The sequence below is a fragment of the Microtus ochrogaster genome, linkage group LG7_11 (genome assembly GCF_000317375.1).
Source record: "Microtus ochrogaster isolate Prairie Vole_2 linkage group LG7_11, MicOch1.0, whole genome shotgun sequence".
Classification (NCBI taxonomy): Eukaryota; Metazoa; Chordata; class Mammalia; order Rodentia; family Cricetidae; genus Microtus; species Microtus ochrogaster.
Window position 1 is genome coordinate 19,819,111 of NC_022032.1, and position 17,426 is coordinate 19,836,536.

The following is a 17,426-nucleotide window of genomic DNA, read 5'->3' on the forward strand; positions in this document are numbered from 1 at the left end:
GCTTTGGAGCCTGTCCTGGAACTAGCTCTGTAGACCAGGCTGGTCTCGAACTCACAGAGATCCGCCTGTCTCTGCCTCCCAAGTGCTGGAATTAAAGGCGTGCGCCACCATCGCCCGGCCTGGAGGCATTTCTTAATTGAGGCTCCCTCCTCTCAGATGACTTTAGTTTGTGTCCCGTTGACATGGAACCAACTGGCCCAGCTCATTTATGTTTGTGTTTGTTGTTATTTTCAATATGCTTTATTTTCAGCGTAAGCTCAACGCTAATGGTAAACATTCTAGGAGTATCAGTGGGGTGCTTAGGATCTGACCCCAACACTGCTCTGTCTTAGGTTAGGAAGCAAGGAAGCTAGCAGGAGGCCCCTTGCCCACGTGCATCCAAGAGGAAGCTGCACTGTTGCTGAAGATACAAATCTTTTTAAGAAACTGTTATAAATAGGTTTTGATTTTTAATGTCTACTCCTCCTCCTTCTACAGAGAATTAGAGGTTATAGAGCAGGGTCCGTGGGACCTTTCCCAAGGAACCAGTAGTCAGAGGGAAACTCACTATTCCAACACCAACATGCCACTGTGTGCACATTTACATATTCACATGCAGTGTACTGAACGACTCCATATGCATTTTTGCCTCGGCTTCATTTTTTAAATTAGAGTTTATCTAGCTTTTTACCGACATTTTCTACTGGCATGTTTTCGTAATTTGTTGTCTCCGTGCGTGCTATTGAAACATCCGTTCCCCACCTGCCTTTCTGTCCCCACCTCCAAAAGGCACACTCACTGTTGTTCTTTCCTTTCGTCTTTTTGTAACCACAGCACGATGGAGAGATAATTTTAAAATTAAAACATGACTTTGATGAATGAATGGCAATTGTAGTATGGAGTTTATATTAAAATCTTGTTTCACACACACTGACCTGCTTAATGTAATTTATGTATTTTAGACATTTTTGTAAACAAAACTGAGAAGAAAAGAATTTAAAGTTTGCATTATGGTTGGTTGTGAGGTCATTTTCATTAATATATACTTATATTAATGCATATATTTGCAGAATCAAGGTAGGATATAGGCATTTTGGAATGTTTGCGTCTTGTGTATTTTAATATGAACATTTCGGACGTACACACTGTTGAGTAATACAACCATATCCCCTTCTTTCTATTAAATAGTCTATGGTTACAGGTTTAACACATCTGCTTCAGCATTACTTTACCCAGTATTCACCAACCCATCTATATTTTTTATTAGGTAACAAATTTCATTACTTATAAGTATTCCAATATGCTTGTCACTCACTAGAACTCAGTTTTATTCATTTTTAATCTAAAATGACCACTTTTAAAAGTAATTGTTTGAATTTTTTCTAAGAAATAGCAAGACAGACCTAAGTCTCCGAAACTATCACCCCAAATAATGTACCAGTGGAGGTCATGTTGGCTTTCCTAATTTAAAAGCAAGTTGCTTGTGACTATGGCTTTATCTCACTCCACATCAGCTGAAGGTTCTAGAAGTCCTTTAAGAACTTTGAACAGATGAGCTGGGCATGGTGGTGCATGCTTGTAGTTCCAGCACTTGGGAAGAGGAAGTAGAAGGATCATTTCAAAGTCATCTTCAGCTCCCTAGCTATTTCGAGGTCAGCCTGCCGTACATGAGTAAGCTCCTACCTCAACAACAACAGCAGCAGCAGCAAAGTGGAGAAAAGTTTGCATCGATGAGTAGAAACCAACAAAGTCAATAAAGCTTATTTGGAAAATCATTTGCAGAAGTATTTGCCTTAGCTCCTTGTTGACTGTGGAGTGGCTTTTGTCGTCGTCGTCTTGTTTTGTGTTAAGCTGGTGGCTTGTCTGGAACTCCTGGGCCAAGCTGTCCTCTTGCCTCAGATTATAGGTGTGTGCTGCAGTGCCCAACCCTAGCTGACTTCTAATTAGACATCATTGTTCTTGTTTTTAATCTTTGGTTGTGACGTGTGTAATTTCAATTGATTAGAAGTGTGCTAGGTGGAGCTCAGTGAGCCCTGAGCATGCCCGTCCAATGTCCATGTTGTGGTAGATGCCAGCACACTCCACGTGCATTCTCAAGTTGCTTACTTTTCCTCGGAAAAGAATAAATATAAGGGTTTTTTTTCTCAGTGACCGGATACAAAGGCTACTTTTAACGCAGTAAACGGAAGCACATACCCATTAGCAGAAGTCTGTGCTGGGAACAACTGTATCTAGGGACTAGGGACAAGAGCTTAGATCCCCTTAATGCCCATGCCAGAAGTGGCCTCCCATCCTCCTTGCAGCCTGTTTCAGTGCAGAGTGCACAAATCCTCCTTCCCCTGTGTATGGAGCATGGAAACCGGAGCCTCCCTAACACAACTAGCATTTAAATCCTCCACAGTGTTTCCACCTGTGCAGAGAGGTTGTTGAGGTGGAGCCTCATAGTCAGGAAAGAGGGTGCTGAGGACCGGCAGGTCTTTGCTTAAGGTCAGGAGCAAAGCTTTGCTAAACGCCATCCTAGGAAAAGGAAGAGGGGGCTGAAATCCAGAGCAGAAGATGTAGTTTTATGACAGATAACTGGAAACTGGCTTTCTAGAACAATAGCTGCTGTGGCTTTTGCTCGTTAACGTTGCTCTCATTCATTTGATTAGCCAGCTGAGAGTGACATCTACAGGAAAGGCAGTAACCTGTGGGACTTCACTCTTACTTTTTTATGTGTATGGGTGTTTTGCCAGCATGTATGTCTGTGAAGCATGTGTGTGCACCATCTGAATCCAGAAAAGGGCATCAGATTCCCTGGAACTGGAATTACAGATGGTTTTTTCTATGTGGGTGCTGGAAATCCAATCTAGGTCCTCTGGAAGAACAGCCAGTACTCTTAACCACTGGGCCATCTCCATAGCCCTGACTTTGTTCTGAATAGTTAGAAAATCTTAATACTGAGGTTTTCTCTTTCTCTCTCCCCTAATTAAGGACCTTGGAAGAGTGAACAGAAAGAAGCCCAAGGTAAGCATCGTGGATTACTCTGGGTTACAGCCTTTTGTTCCTTGCAATGCCTATTCATATTGGAGACTGTTGGAAATGTGGGGTGATACCTTATGGCTTGGTATATTCTATTCTGACGTATCCCGTCTCTTTTAAAATTTTCTTCAGCCTCCAGTACCAGAAGATCTTGCAATAATTTGTTTCACAAGTGGAACTACAGGTATATTTTGAGATGTGCTTACTTCACAGCAGTATCTGGAAGTCTGTGCTCTCTGCCTCCCTTTTGGGTAATGTATTAATTAGTTGTTGATGCGTGCAAGAAAGCAAGAGACAGACGCGGACCCAGTGAGGTCATCTTGTTTCTCTGGGAGGCAGTCTCAGAATCTGAGCGTGCCATGTGGTTAATTCAGCACTGACTGAACGTGAACTCAAATGCTCTCTACCTAGAATGAAATTCCTAGTTTCTCATGCCCTGTTGACTCACATAAAGACCTTAGTGAAGAATGTTTAAGGCAATTTCCTGATAGTAAATTTCCTTCAAGGGATCGTAGGTTGATTAGAAATTTACTATTACTCTGTACTTGACTGCCCAGCGGGTATACAGCAGAGCTGTCCGAGCCCCTAATGGGAGAGGGTTTCTGCTGCTCTCGCTGGAGTATCTAACCTTCTTCTGCTCCCTGTGTACTCTGCAGGCAACCCCAAAGGAGCAATGATCACTCACCAAAACATCATTAGTGACTGTTCAGCTTTTGTGAAATCAACACAGGTAATTCTCTAGAGTGTCTTCATGGTTCTTCACATTGAGTGATTGCGTTTAGGCCCCAGGAGAGAAAGTACTGAAGCCTCCCCTCACCCCAGTAGGTCCACACTGCACATAAGACCCAAAGTCCCCTCTTCTCAGATGGTTTGCTATGGAGCTAATCCTATAGGCCTTGCCGTGACATTAGAATGGATCACCATATGGAACTCATGGTGGCTTTCATGTGGGGACTGTTTGGCTGTCACTCTGTTAAGTACTTTTAGGAAAAGACAAAGGAGAGAGACCTTTCAACGTCCTTACTCCAGCGTAAGGAACCTAGTTTAAGTTACCAGTCAGTGTTAAAGGCAGCTGAAGGTTTTAAATCCTCCTTCTGTCCTGTGGTCAGTGTGACTCCCGCTGTATGCGAAAGATTAAAGTCTTAAACTCAAGTCGGTGCCCTGTCCTCTTCAGGTTTCTGCTCACAGGTTGTAGTCCTCTTGGGTTGCCATTAACAAAGCACTGCAGCCCATGCGGCGTGAACAACAGACGTTTATTTCCCTCCGTTTAGGAGGCTGAAATCCAGGTCCAGCTGCCAGCAAGTTTGGTTCTTGGTGAGGGAGGGCTTTTCTCCCTGGCTCGCAGATGGCTGCCTCTTTCTGGGTGCTCCAGTGTCTCTTCTGAGGAGACGCCAGGCTGTTGGGTCTGAGTCTACTCCCGATCCGGTCACACCAGGGCCCTGTTCCCCATGCCCGGGGCTTAGGGGAGCAGAGTTCAGTCTGTAACTCCAAAGATAGGATGCATGCTTATCTTTGCAAAGGCGTTCTCTTCCCATTTAACAGTGTGCTGCTGCAGGCTCCTGGGAGCATCCTGTACCCCTACTTCTTGTGTCAGAAGGCTGTCTGTATCTCATGTAGGGGAGTGGATCTTTCTTTGGTGGCTGTTGAGGGCTGATTTTTTTTTTTTGACAGAAGAGACAGCTTTATTGTAGAAACGCTGGGCCAGCAGGTTTAAAATAGGGACAGACTTTCAAGTGCACACCAGTCCAGACTCCCCTGTTCATATCCGAACCCCTCTCCAGTTTCTCACGTGTTTGCCCTCTGCAGCAGTCACTTCCTTAGGGTCTCAGACACATGCCATCACAGAACCCAGACACTATCCCTCCCGGCCCATACGCCCTAAGCACTCTGGGAGCCCGTCTGCTCGGCGGAGGTTTCTGCTGCGGGTGCAGTGGGCACCTCTCGCATCGACTCAGGGAGATTTCCTTGATAGAGACAGCGATTGAGGGCTGATTTTTGAGGCTGCTTCCAGACTTCATTTTATCACCCTGCCACTTTTCTCATTCTCACCCTCCCACCTTTTTGTGGGGCATGCTGTATAAACAAAGCTCAGCCCTTAATGCGCCCCCAAAATGAAATATGAATTTCCCGGGAGGCCTGCATGCAGAGATCAGTTCAAGTGTGCTTGCAGTGATGTCAGAGCTTCACTGAAAATAGTTACACCATGAAGAAGAAGCTCAACTTCCAGAACTTCTAACTGTGATACTGGTGTGATTTTTTTTTTTTTTTTTTTTTTGTGGTATACCAGAAAATTGAAAAGTATGAGTGCTGGAAATGTATCTCAGCAGTAGAAATCAAGCTTTCTATCCTTGAGGCCTTGGGTTCAATCCACATCTCTCTCTCACACACACAGACACACATTCATATAAACACGCATATATGGATATTACTGGGTCTGATCTCTCATTATGTAACAATTTCACAGTACAAAATACTAACTGAGATGCCTTTCTAACTGTATTAGATCAAACCTAAATTATAACCCACCCATCCATAGGCAGTGACCCCACTTAGGGTTACATTGTTGCTAAGACCGATCCCTCTTTAGGGATAAGAGTATACGGCCTAGAAAGTAGTGCAGATTGCATACGCATGCACACATGTATGCGCGCGTGCATACACGTACATGCACACACTCATGCGCATGCACAACACACACTTACCTCATTTCTGATTGACATGACTGCAGCTGTGTTGGCAAGCTTTCTTGGCGCTAATAACATGCCATATGTGCAAACCCTCGCTGTACCCATCCCTCAGAAGGCCCACCCTGAGGAACACTAGGCATCCACACTTAATCTGCCTCTGGCTCATCTTGGTCAGGATTTTATAGGAGAACAAATCTCCTCAAGTCAGATTTGAGGTTGCATTAACCACTGTTGAGTATTTTCCTGAGCTGAAGGGAGGCTTTAAGGTAAAAATATCGACCCAACGCATCCAGTAGAACCATTTACTCTGGAAATAAGAGGACATGGGAAACCTTTCCCGCTTTCCCTTTGCAGTATAACAGTGCTGTCTTGTCAGACCGTGGATCCTAACGTTGCTGAGGGGCAGTGGGAACTTCCTGGTAGAGGGGTGTTATAACTGAAAGCTGAAAGGAGCAGAGCACACAGTCCCTCAACACTCCAGTTTGGGCAAGGTTTTCTTCACAGAGGGGAAAACAATGCTGAAGTCGATATGCTTAGTTTTGAGGGATGACATCCACTCTGCCTGGTGTTGCCTTGAGACAGGGATAGAGCCCTATGTTAGAGCATTGGCCTAGCTTGTGCAAGGCTCTAGTGCCATCCCCAATAATACTTTTTTTTTTTAGTTACTTTTGATTCTTTGGTGAGAAAAAAATAAACACATGAGTAGAAATCGGTCATGCTGAGTGTTGAGGGGCCGTGTGCCCTGCTCTGGAGGAAAATGGGGATATCCCGGAAGTCTTAACCCTTCTCTTCTCGCTGGTGTCCTTGCTTTCAGAGCGCATTCACTGCTTCCCCGGATGATACTCTGATCTCTTTCTTGCCTCTCGCCCATATGTTTGAGAACGTTGTAGAGGTAGGCATCTGTTGTGTCTCCCCATTTGTCCGTGTGTGCCCCGCTAAGTTGTTGTGTCTTGCAGAGCATACTGACCTTGAATGCCAGTGACACACAGATTTCGGTTTTACCACTGGCACACATATATGAGCAGCAGCTGCAGGTAAGTGTGGTGCGCCGCGCCGTCTGGACTCGCGGTTCTTCGCTCCATCCCGTTCGCGATGGTGGTGGTTAGAAAGAATATGAATTTTTATTCTAGGTCCAACCTAGGTATTTGAACTTTTAAAGTTGGAGAGTCTGAACATTTAAAGAATGCCCATAGGACATGGTTGCAAATGAACTATTGTTAAAGGAAGGGTTTTTTCTTTTAATTGAAAATAACTCTTTTTCAATACACTATATTCTGATCTATATGAACTATTTCCCCTTCTTCATCTCCTCCCAGATCCTCCCTACCTCCCCACCCATCCACTCCATGCCTTCTTTCTCTCTCTCTTTAGAAAACCAACAGGCCAGATTAAAAAAAAAAAGGCAAATAAACATAAAACAAACAAAGCAAACAGATACACACAGAGAAAAAAAGTGCCAGAAACACATACACAGGCACACGTACACAAGGCAGACAAAACCCATAAACACACACACATAATAGATAAGCAAAAGACAAAGTTAAAAGAAAAAAAAATCCCAAAGCATTCTGAGACAAAACATCTCTAAAAAAATCCCTTTGGTTTTGTTGGTGGTGGTCATCTACTTCTTGGCGAGGGGTCTCCGTTTTGTATGATTTGTATATCCAGTGAAGCTCCACGGGGAAACCTCATTTTTCCTTTGGAGTGGGGTTCAATTGGAGATAGCCGTTGGGTTATAGATGGGAGCTTTTGCCCCATTCACATCAGTGATGGAACCCCACCTGGCCTAGACTAGTGCAGGCCCTGGGCAGACTGCCACAGTCTCTGTGAGTTCGTGTGTGTGTCAGTCATATGTGTCTAGAAGGCCTGGTTTCCTTGGCATCTTCTGTCCCCATTGATTCTTACAGTTTTTCCATCTCCTCTTCCATGGAGCTCCCAGAGCTGAGGGGAGGGCTTGATGGAGACACCCCTTTTAGGACTGAGTGTTCTGGGGTCCTCCATATTCCACACATTGCCAGCTGTGGGTCTCCATATTAGTCCCCTTCTCCAAAGGAAATATTTTAATCCCTTGAATCTGGTGTCTTGGATGCTCCTGTTGTGGAAGATGTCTCCCTTTTTGTTTGTGCTTCTCACTCATGCACAAACTGGCTGAGTTTTCACTGGCATCCAATATGCCCTGGGGGAAAGGATGGTGTCTAACTGATCCTTGCCTGGGTTCCCTGTGCGCACATAACTGTGCACCTCATTTGAGAGCTGACCGAAGTAAAATGGTTGTCCTGCAAGCATGAAGATGTGAGGTGGTTCCCAGCACCCGCTTGAAAAAGCTCTGGTGCTCTCTGGCCAGCTGGCCTAGCCTACTGAGTGAGTCCCAGGTCCCAGAGATCTCCGCCCTCCTTAGTATTAGGCTTGCAGAATGCACAGACCACCACAACAGGTGCTGCCAGCACTCAGCGAATCTTTTTTTTTTCTTTTTTTCTTTTCTTTTTTTTTTTTTGGTTTTTTGAGACAGGGTTTCTCTGTAGCTTTGGTGCCTGTCCCGGAACTAGTTCTTGTAGACCAGGCTGGCCTCAAACTCGGGAGGCAGAGACAGACGGATCTCAGCGAATCTTTTTTACTCTGAACCTAAGAGAGACAGATAGACAACTTGTCTAGTCTGTCTGGGCGGCCAGTACAGTTTGCAGGAGATAAAGCATCGTGTGGGACAATCTTGTGGCCAGCCACTTGGAATCCTGACCCAAGCTAATTCAGTGTTTTTTCAGAAAATTTTACTTAGATTCAAAAAAGGAAAGGAGATTTTAATAAGTCTGGTCTGGAGGTTTTTATTTCGAGAATAAATAAGCTTTCAAATTCCTGGAAGGTTAAAAATATCTGAGGAATATAAAATAACATAACTCATCCAACAGATGTAGCTTGTTAGCCCCAGATAACCCATCTCATTACCAGTAGAAAGAGCCCACCCCCCAACCCAGTTTCATACTAACTCCTGTGTCACTGGGACTGTGAAAATACTCAGTTTCCATGTTTGTATGATGGCAAGTAAATGCTGACACATTTTTAAAGAAACCATTGTATTTAGGGAGTTCTACGGTTTCTGGAAGCTGGTTTGAAAGACTAATGCTATGGGCTCATTTGCAAGTCTGGGTGCAGGGGAGCCCCCCTTTGTCATGCTGACTGACGCTTGTCTGCTTTCACTCGCAGTGTGTGATGCTGTGTCATGGAGCTAAGATAGGATTTTTCCAAGGAGATATCAGGCTTCTGATGGAGGACCTCCAGGTGCTTCAGCCCACTATCTTCCCTGTGGTCCCAAGGCTGCTGAACCGGATGTTTGACAGAGTGAGTCCCAGACAACGAAGCATGGGGGACAGAAGGTGGGACTGTGAGGCCCGGCGCCAGTCTGACTAGGGTTCAGCCATGTACCCCTCTACAGCCGTCAGCAGTCCCTTTACTCTCACAGAGCTTCAGTGCCCACCTCTGCAGAAGTGGAACTCTGTTCCCGCACAGATCTGCTAAGGGAACACACAGCACGCTCTGCAGATGCTGAGCCCTAAGCTGCACCTTGGCTTGTTTCCACAAGCTCTTTGAGCTTCACTCCGCATCTGTGAAACAGAGGATCGTACCTTCTCCCTGTTTCCTGAAGGTGCTGAGTGACTCACACACATAACTACAAGATGGTTTTATTAATTGTTCCACTGACCCTTGCATGCATGAAGCGTCCCTTCACCTCTCCGAGAGAAGTGTCAGGCCATGGTGCCCATTGAGAAGACGTGGCATTTCCTGTCTTAGCATAGACTGCTCAGCCGGGCAAGATCAGCACACGGCATGGCCAGTCTTAATCTGAGTTTCTAGTGGGCGCTATGAATACTTTTCCCTTTTCCTTTTCTCGCCCTCTCTAAAAAACGATGTTAGTTTTAAAATCCATTCTTTCCAAAAACCCTTTGAAACGGTGCATTGAGATATAATTCGCATAGTATACAATTTGTCCTCATGAGTTGTGCAGTCTGGGGCCTGGGGGTAGAACTCACAGTGAAGTGCATGCATGAGGCCCCATTTCAATCCCAGCAGTGAAGATGGGACATTCAGAGCGGTCTTTGAGGATGTCCCTGTGGGTGCTACAGTAGGGAGCATCGACGCCTTCCAAACCTTTGAGTGCTTCCAGAGTTTCCTAACCACACTACATTCAGTTTCAACACCAGGAAAAGAACCCTTCATTACCACCCACCCTCTACCTGCTAGATTCCTGAGCAACCAATACCACACCTTCAAAGTGTACATTTCAGTGTTTTTAGTGCTTTATAGCCAGTTACTATTCCGCTGTATGGTCAGACACATTCCTTAATGGCAGGTGTTTGAGTGGTTTCAGCTTTTGACTACTACAAGAAACCTTGCTGTAAACATAACGCTTGTGTGTAGCTGTCTGTGGACATGTCTTCATTTCTTGTAGAGTTGGGCAATGGGGCAGATTTATACTTCACAGCCAGAAGGGCTGATCAGTAGTTGTCCGAAGCCATGTCTGCCCTCCAGCGGTTCCACGGCTCCTGCGTGTGGTCTCCAGCACACTGCTGTCTGCCCTTTTGGTTGTGGCAATCTTGGAAGCTGTGCAAACCTTCCCTCTTGCCTTACTAGATCTTTGGACAAGCAAACACCACAGTGAAGCGATGGCTCTTGGACTTTGCCTCCAAAAGGAAAGAAGCCGAGCTTCGCAGCGGCATCATCAGAAACAACAGCCTGTGGGATAAACTCATCTTTCACAAGATACAGGTAGCAGATAGGCTCTCACCTCATGGATGTCTCACATAAAGTGAGCATGGGAGGGGGGGGGGAAAGCAGTGAATGGGGCAGGTCTGTAACTTCAGCTACTCAGGAGGCTTAGGTGGGAAGATAGCAAATTCAGGGCTAGCCTGGGCAACTTAGTGAAACCTTCTTGCAAAGCTCAAGGTAAAAAGAGGGGTAGAGACACAGCTCAGTGGTGGAATGCTTGCTAGCATGCTCATCACAGCCTTGAGAGATCAATCACACCACACACACACACACACACACACACACACACACACACACACACAAGTGTGTTTGGATTGGGCTAGATAGGAAGCCAAGAAAGAACACATGTCCACTCTTTCTGGCATCTGTCTGAAAGTTAGAGATAGGACTATTAGGTGGAACCTGTTCTCTGTCTATATCTGAACAGTGCTACAGCTGTTCTAGATGGAAGGATTCTGGGTGTCTTAGTCTTCCTTTAGTTTCTCTGGAACAAATATCCCACTCCTGAGGTGAAGATTTAAGCCTGAGAATAAGAATATAATCTCAGGAGCTGTCTCAAATGCCAGAAATATGGTAGTTGTCACCATCTGATTCCTGAGACATCTAGCAGCAGAGCGCTGGCTTAGTGCCAAGTCTGCCAGGGGATGCGGGCAGCTTTGGGAGGAGTGGGTTCAGCCCTGGGTCCTGCTGTGGACACCTAGAGCTCTGTCCCAAGCTAGAGTCCTATCCATGCAGCTGCAGTACAGCTGGTCGGCTGGGACACGGGGTCCCAAGCAAGTGTCTGGCAGAGGAGCTCCGACTTCTGCATAGGTAACCCTGGCTTCTCTTTGTCTCGCAAGTCAAGCCTGGGTGGGAAAGTCCGGCTGATGGTTACGGGAGCGGCTCCGGTGTCCGCCACAGTGCTGACGTTTCTGAGGGCAGCTCTCGGCTGTCAGGTGAGCTTCATCACATCACCCAAGCATCCCAGGCTGTGTCGTGCTGTGGGCCCATGTTAGGATTGACGAGAATTTATGTCTGCTGTCACTGTGTGGCATGATGCGCGAGTGCATTGAGCAGTGGCTCAGTTACCGTGTCACTTCACAGACATCGTGCGCTGAGACACTTAGAAACAGCTCAGACGTTCAGTAGACGGCCATTGTATCTTACTCCGTTTTCCGTGCAGTTGCCCCTGAGCTCACTCACCATGCTGTACATTCGATCACTTGAGCTCACTCCTCCTTGGCCTCATATGTTCGGTCTTCCAGGCCTCCCAGCTCATTTGTAGGCCTTGGTTTTATTCGGAATTAGGTTAATGCCAGATCTCCTAGGGGAATAATATAGCCCTAGCCAAGACGTAAGTGTAATTTTATCTAGGGTAAGGTGTGAGCCATGCCTCTAGAGTATGGCTGCAGGGATGGGATGGGTCATCAGTGATAAGCCTACCCACACGCCATGCTGAGAAGCTATTATAGAAGAGTCCAGGGCTCGTGCTGACAGTCAGGACCTGTGTTATCCTGACTTAGCAGAGCAGGAGTACTACCAGGAGTACTGATCCGTCCTGTCTGCAGGAGGTTGAGTAGGAAGGCCACATGGACTACAGCCAGTGCTTGACATGGGGGTGAAGATGTTTGGGTGCATTTAATGCTCCTGAGTGAACTTACGAAACTGAAAATTAGAAGGTTTCAGAGGCCGGGATTCCACGGGAGTTAGTTACAAAGACACAGCTGTCTCTCACTAACAATGTCTTTCTTCTCGCTGACCAAGTTCTATGAAGGCTACGGACAGACCGAGTGCACCGCTGGTTGCTCCCTGAGCATGCCTGGGGACTGGACGGCAGGTACGGTTGGCAAGAGAGCCATCTTCAGAGTCTCCTCATTGGAGTTCGAGGTTGGGGTGCTTGGAGATGAGGTCATCGTTGATTGGGTCATCGGCCTCCTTGCACGGCAATGCATAATATGTCTCAAAGAATTAGGTCTCCTGGATAGAAAATGTGTGTCTAGGCTGTGGTGCATCCTAGCAGGGGCATCTGAGAGGAAATGCCTCGTCCACAGACTTGCCAGTGATCGAACAAAGTCTCCTCATTTGCTGGTAGTTTCAACCCTTAAGTAGGTATTACAGTTACACCGTGTGCTGGGCCTGTCGTTGGAAGTGCCGATAGACATGCATACAGACTCTTTGTCTCAAAGCAAACAGGGAGGAGAATACCCAAAGAGCCTCTTCAATGGATATGGCCCTGTAGGGAGGGTGCATGGTGGACACTGTGTAAATGTTATCTCAGGGATACCATGGAGAGCTAAGTTATAGATGTTGTTTAAATAGCATGTACACAGAGAGAATATTATGTAGAGAATGTAGTGTCTTCTGTACAGCAATGAATGAGTTCCCCTGGCTTCTTCGGTGCATTATAAATCTAGTAACCATCTAGCAACATAGACCCCAGTGACTGGCACTGTCTCATAATGTAATTCTACAGGCATCAATGCTGACACTCTATAAGTGTCTTTATACCTTTAGTTTTTAACACCATATTCCTTAACAGTCAGAGAATTTAGAACAACAATTTCTATATTAGATTGTTAAACCTTAGGCAGTATTAGCTGTGAGACTCTTAAAATGTATCTGTAATATCTTATTTTTGTTTTGGGAAAAGACGCCCTTCCTAGTTTTCTTTCTGTTGCCATGACAAATCTTTAGGATCAAAAGCAGCTTGAGAAGGAAAGGGTTCGTTTCATCTTACTACTCCATGAAGGGCAGGGGACAAGGCAGGAACCAAAGCAGAGGCCATAGAGGAATACTTCTGGCTTGCTGTCTGTGGCTATTTCCTCTTGCTTTCTAACATGATCCAGGACCACCTGCCCAGGGAGTGGCACTGCCCACAGCGGGCTGGGCCCTCCCCACATCAATCATTAATCAAGACAATGCCCCCACAGAGTAGCCTACAGGCCAATGTTATGGATGTGTCTTCTCTATTGAGGTCCTTCTTTCCGGGTGACCTAGTTTGTGTCAAGTTGTCAAAAATCTAAGCATCATACAGCCTATCCCTAATCCTCTTAGACAAGAGAGTTAAATTGACTGTGGAAATGTCTTAATAGACATAAATGTAAAAACATGCTCGTCTAAGAACAATGACTGTGCCAGTCAGAACCAAGGGATGTGTCAGAGAATCACCAGGGTGTACAGAGCTGCCTGTGTTCTCTGAGAGAGATGTCTGAAATCGGATGTGGCATGCCTGTACCAGCACTGGTAAGGTAGAGGCAAGAGGATCAGAAAACCAAGGCCATCTTGAGCTATATAAAGTATTAGGGGCCAAAAAATAATTGTATGTGGGGTGGGTGGAGTCAATGCAATCAGATCATGGAATTGAAGTAATAGTTTTATTTAGAAAGCATGCCTCCAAGTGTCTGAACCCACGTTCAAGTCAGTGGCTGGAGTTTCAGTGTTGGAGATGTTTTCAGAATCTCAGAAGTGGACCTCTGGGTATTCTCACCTCTCTCCAAGAAAGAAGCCCTCTTAAATTATTTTACCAGGCTGCAATTGCAAAAGCCAGGCATGATTAGGAGCTGTCACCATGAGGAGGTATATTGTGGTTGTAAAAATGCTTTGACCTGAGGCCATTCTAGTGCACTTTGAAATGATTCTTCCGTTTTATATGCAGGCCATGTCGGTGCCCCCATGCCTTGCAATTATATAAAGCTTGTTGATGTGGAAGAAATGAATTACATGGCTGCCAAGGGCGAGGGTGAGGTGAGTGAAGACCCGCCTGTCACTGAGGAGCAGCATCCTGTGACAGCTGCTGTTAGGAGCCCCGTTCCAGAAAGTGCTCAGGACAGCTGTTAGGCTGGAGTCTGTTGGGATCTTAGAGTCAAGCAGGTCGATACAAAGGGCATCTCTGTTTGACCCCCTCGGGGTCCTTCCTTCTGCTGCACAGTTGGGGATTTGAGCATGACAGAAAGCTCCAGAGAGGCTTGTCCCCAGTCTGCTAATGGCCCTGCCTAGGCTGCTGGGAAAGCCTAATTACCCAAGTGATGTCATTCCATCTGAGACTTAGTTCCCCTGTGGCTTGACTATCCTGAGGCCTGTAGTAAAGGAAGTGGGGACACGAAATGGCCCCAAAGTCCTGATGGGACTTTGGTAATTCCCTCTAGAGCTTAGAAGGGAAGGCTTCCAGGTAAAGGGTGGAATACACACATGTGTGAATTCTTGGGAGGATCCCTAGTAGATGTTAATAGACTCTCTTTACTTAGGTGTGCGTGAAAGGGGCAAATGTGTTCAAAGGCTACTTGAAGGACCCAGCAAAAACAGCAGAAGCCCTGGATAAAGATGGCTGGTTACACACGGGAGACATTGGGAAGTGGCTACCAGTAAGTTGATGTCACTTCTCTTTGCAGACAGTTTTGTCTCGCTGCAGGGAGGAACGTGTCCATCCCTCTCCCCCCTCCCATTTCCCATTGGTGTGCCCCTGCACCTGATGCACAGCCTGTGGCTTTTACACCTCACCCCTCTACTTGCTGAATGATCCTTTGTATCCTGCAGGAAACAGGCTTATTAATTTTTTTATTGACTTTATTGAGCTCTACATTTTTCTCTGCTCCCCTCCCTTCCTCTCCCTTCCCCTTCAAGCTCTCTCCCTTGGTTCCCATGCTCCCAATTTACTCAGGAGATCTTGTCTTTTTCTACTTCCATGTAAATTAGATCCATGATGGCTCTCTTAGGGTCCTCATTGTTATCTAGGTTCTCTGGGATTGTGAATTGTACGCTGGTTTTCTTTGCTTTATGTTTAAAATCCACTTATGAGTGAGTACATATGATAATTGTCTCTCTGGGTCTGGGTTACCTCACTCAATATGATGTTTTCTAGCTCCATCCATTTGCCTGCAAATTTCAAGATGTCAGTCTTTTTTCTGCTGTGTAGTACTCCATTGTGAAAATATGCCACATTTTCCTTATCCATTCTTCAGTCGAGGGGCATTTAGGTTGTTTCCAGGTTCTGGCTATGACAAACAAAGTTGCTATGAACTTAGTTGAGTACATGTCCTTGTGATATGATTGAGCATCCTTTGGATATATACCCAAAAGTGGTATTGCAGGGTCTTGAGGAAGGTTGTTTCCTAATTTTCTGAGAAATCGCCATACTAATATCCAAAGGGGCTGTACCAGTTTGCATTCCCACCAGCAATGCAGGAGTGTTCCCTTTACCCTACAACCTCTCCAGCGTAAGTTGTCAGTGTTTTTGATCTTGACCATTCTTACAGGTGTAAGATGGAATCAGTTGTTTTGATTTGCATTTCTCTGATGACTAAGGATGTTAAGCATTTTTATTGGATTATTTGTTCTTTTGATGACCAGTTTCTTGAATTCTTTGGATATTTTGGAGATCAGACCTCTGTCTGATGTGGAGTTGGTGAAGATCTTTTCCCATTCTGTAGGCTGTTGTTTTATCTTGTTGACTGTGTCCTTTGCTGAGAAGCTTCTCAGTTACAGGGGGTCCCATTTATTAATTGTTTTTCTCGGTGTCTGTGCTACTGGGGTATAATTTAGAATATTTGATTAAAATCTTGATTTTTACTGCAGCACAATGCTTTTTTGATGCCTAAAATCAGTTGATCACCACCTTCCATTTTGACATCCAAAATAAAAAAAAAAAAAATCTGTACTTGAATTTGGGTGCTGGCTAGCATTCCCACAGGTTTGTATGTGTTGGGACCGACCCATCACAAAACACTGGAGCATCTGCCTTCCTCTAAAGCATGGTAATGGCCGTGGAAATTTGGCCTTTGTCTGCAGAGTGCTGTGGGAGGGTAAGGCTATGTTCTGGCTGTCAGGGAACACACCCCATTTGGTGAGCAGGATACATGTGTCCCCACTTGAGACAGGAGGCCAAATGAAGCAGCGTGGTAAGTCTGTGCGAAGTGGAGAAGCTGAGATCACATGGGCTCTCGGATTTCTCTCCACATGGCAATCTCAAATAGCCTGTACTGATGGTGGGGAACCAGCCTTAACTCACCCACCATCCCTTCCTCTCTGATACACAGAATGGCACCTTGAAGATTATCGACAGGAAGAAGCACATATTTAAACTAGCCCAGGGAGAGTACATAGCACCAGAAAAGATTGAGAATATCTACCTGCGAAGCGAAGCCGTGGCCCAGGTGTTTGTGCATGGAGAAAGCTTGCAGGTATGTTCTCTCTAAGTTAGAGCCATTGCTAAGCACCCCAAGTGCCGTGCATGGCCGGACGCAGCTACAATACCAGTATTGGCAGTGTGAGGGATCATGACCTGGGGGCCAACCTGGGCTACTACTTATAGGCACCTGTTTCAAAAAATCAAAACAAAAAGGTGAATGACACTTTGAGTCAGTGTCCATTGACCTTGCTCTATGGTGGGCTTCCCTACCACTAACTCAGTGTTGGGTTTTACTCCATTGGCCTTTCCTATCCCCAAAAGTTTTTTTCCCTTCAGTTTCTGGATTTTAACACTAGTTAATTGCTCTGGCGTATCAATAGTAGTTGGATAAAGATACTAGGGGCTTGATAGTATGTTTCTAATTTAATTATGAATGGAAATACTAATGCTTAAGGAATATAACAGTTTTACATTTTTGAATTATGTTATCTTTTACTTTTCAATTTTTTTATTATATTATTACAAATTTTCACCTCCTCCTCTCCTCCCTTTTCCCTCCCCCTTCTTCCCATTCCCCCAGTTTTACATTTTTAAAGATTATTTTATGTTGTACGTATGAGTGTGTGTATCTGCACCACCTAGTGCCTGCGGAGGTCAGAAGGCGTTGGATTCCCTGGCACTGGAGTTATGGATTGTTGTAAGCCCAGCCTGGTTCCTCTGCAGGAGCAACAAGTGCTCTTAACTGCTAAGTCATTTTTCCAGCCTCAAATTGTACATTTTTGTTTTGAGACAGGGTTTCTCTTTGTCATCCTGGCTGTCCTGGAGCTCGCTCTGCAGACAGACTCCCAGCGTCCTTCCTACCTCAGCTTCCTGAGTGC

At 45.6% G+C, this 17,426-nt stretch overlaps 1 protein-coding gene across 5 annotated transcripts in view; it reads left to right on the plus strand.

The window, feature by feature from the left end:
* The window catches only part of Acsl1 (acyl-CoA synthetase long chain family member 1), a 70,132-nt gene that overhangs the window by 48,429 nt on the left and 4,277 nt on the right, over positions 1-17,426 (plus strand). For all 5 annotated transcript variants that reach the window (XM_005362582.3, XM_005362583.3, XM_013352027.2 and 2 more), the window contains exons 8-18: positions 2,953-2,985; positions 3,133-3,184; positions 3,657-3,730; positions 6,502-6,579; positions 8,886-9,020; positions 10,311-10,445; positions 11,285-11,380; positions 12,189-12,261; positions 14,080-14,168; positions 14,669-14,785; positions 16,457-16,600. In XM_005362582.3, the coding sequence (XP_005362639.1) occupies positions 2,953-2,985; positions 3,133-3,184; positions 3,657-3,730; positions 6,502-6,579; positions 8,886-9,020; positions 10,311-10,445; positions 11,285-11,380; positions 12,189-12,261; positions 14,080-14,168; positions 14,669-14,785; positions 16,457-16,600 (1,026 nt within the window). The remainder of the gene's footprint in view (positions 1-2,952; positions 2,986-3,132; positions 3,185-3,656; positions 3,731-6,501; positions 6,580-8,885; positions 9,021-10,310; positions 10,446-11,284; positions 11,381-12,188; positions 12,262-14,079; positions 14,169-14,668; positions 14,786-16,456; positions 16,601-17,426) is intronic.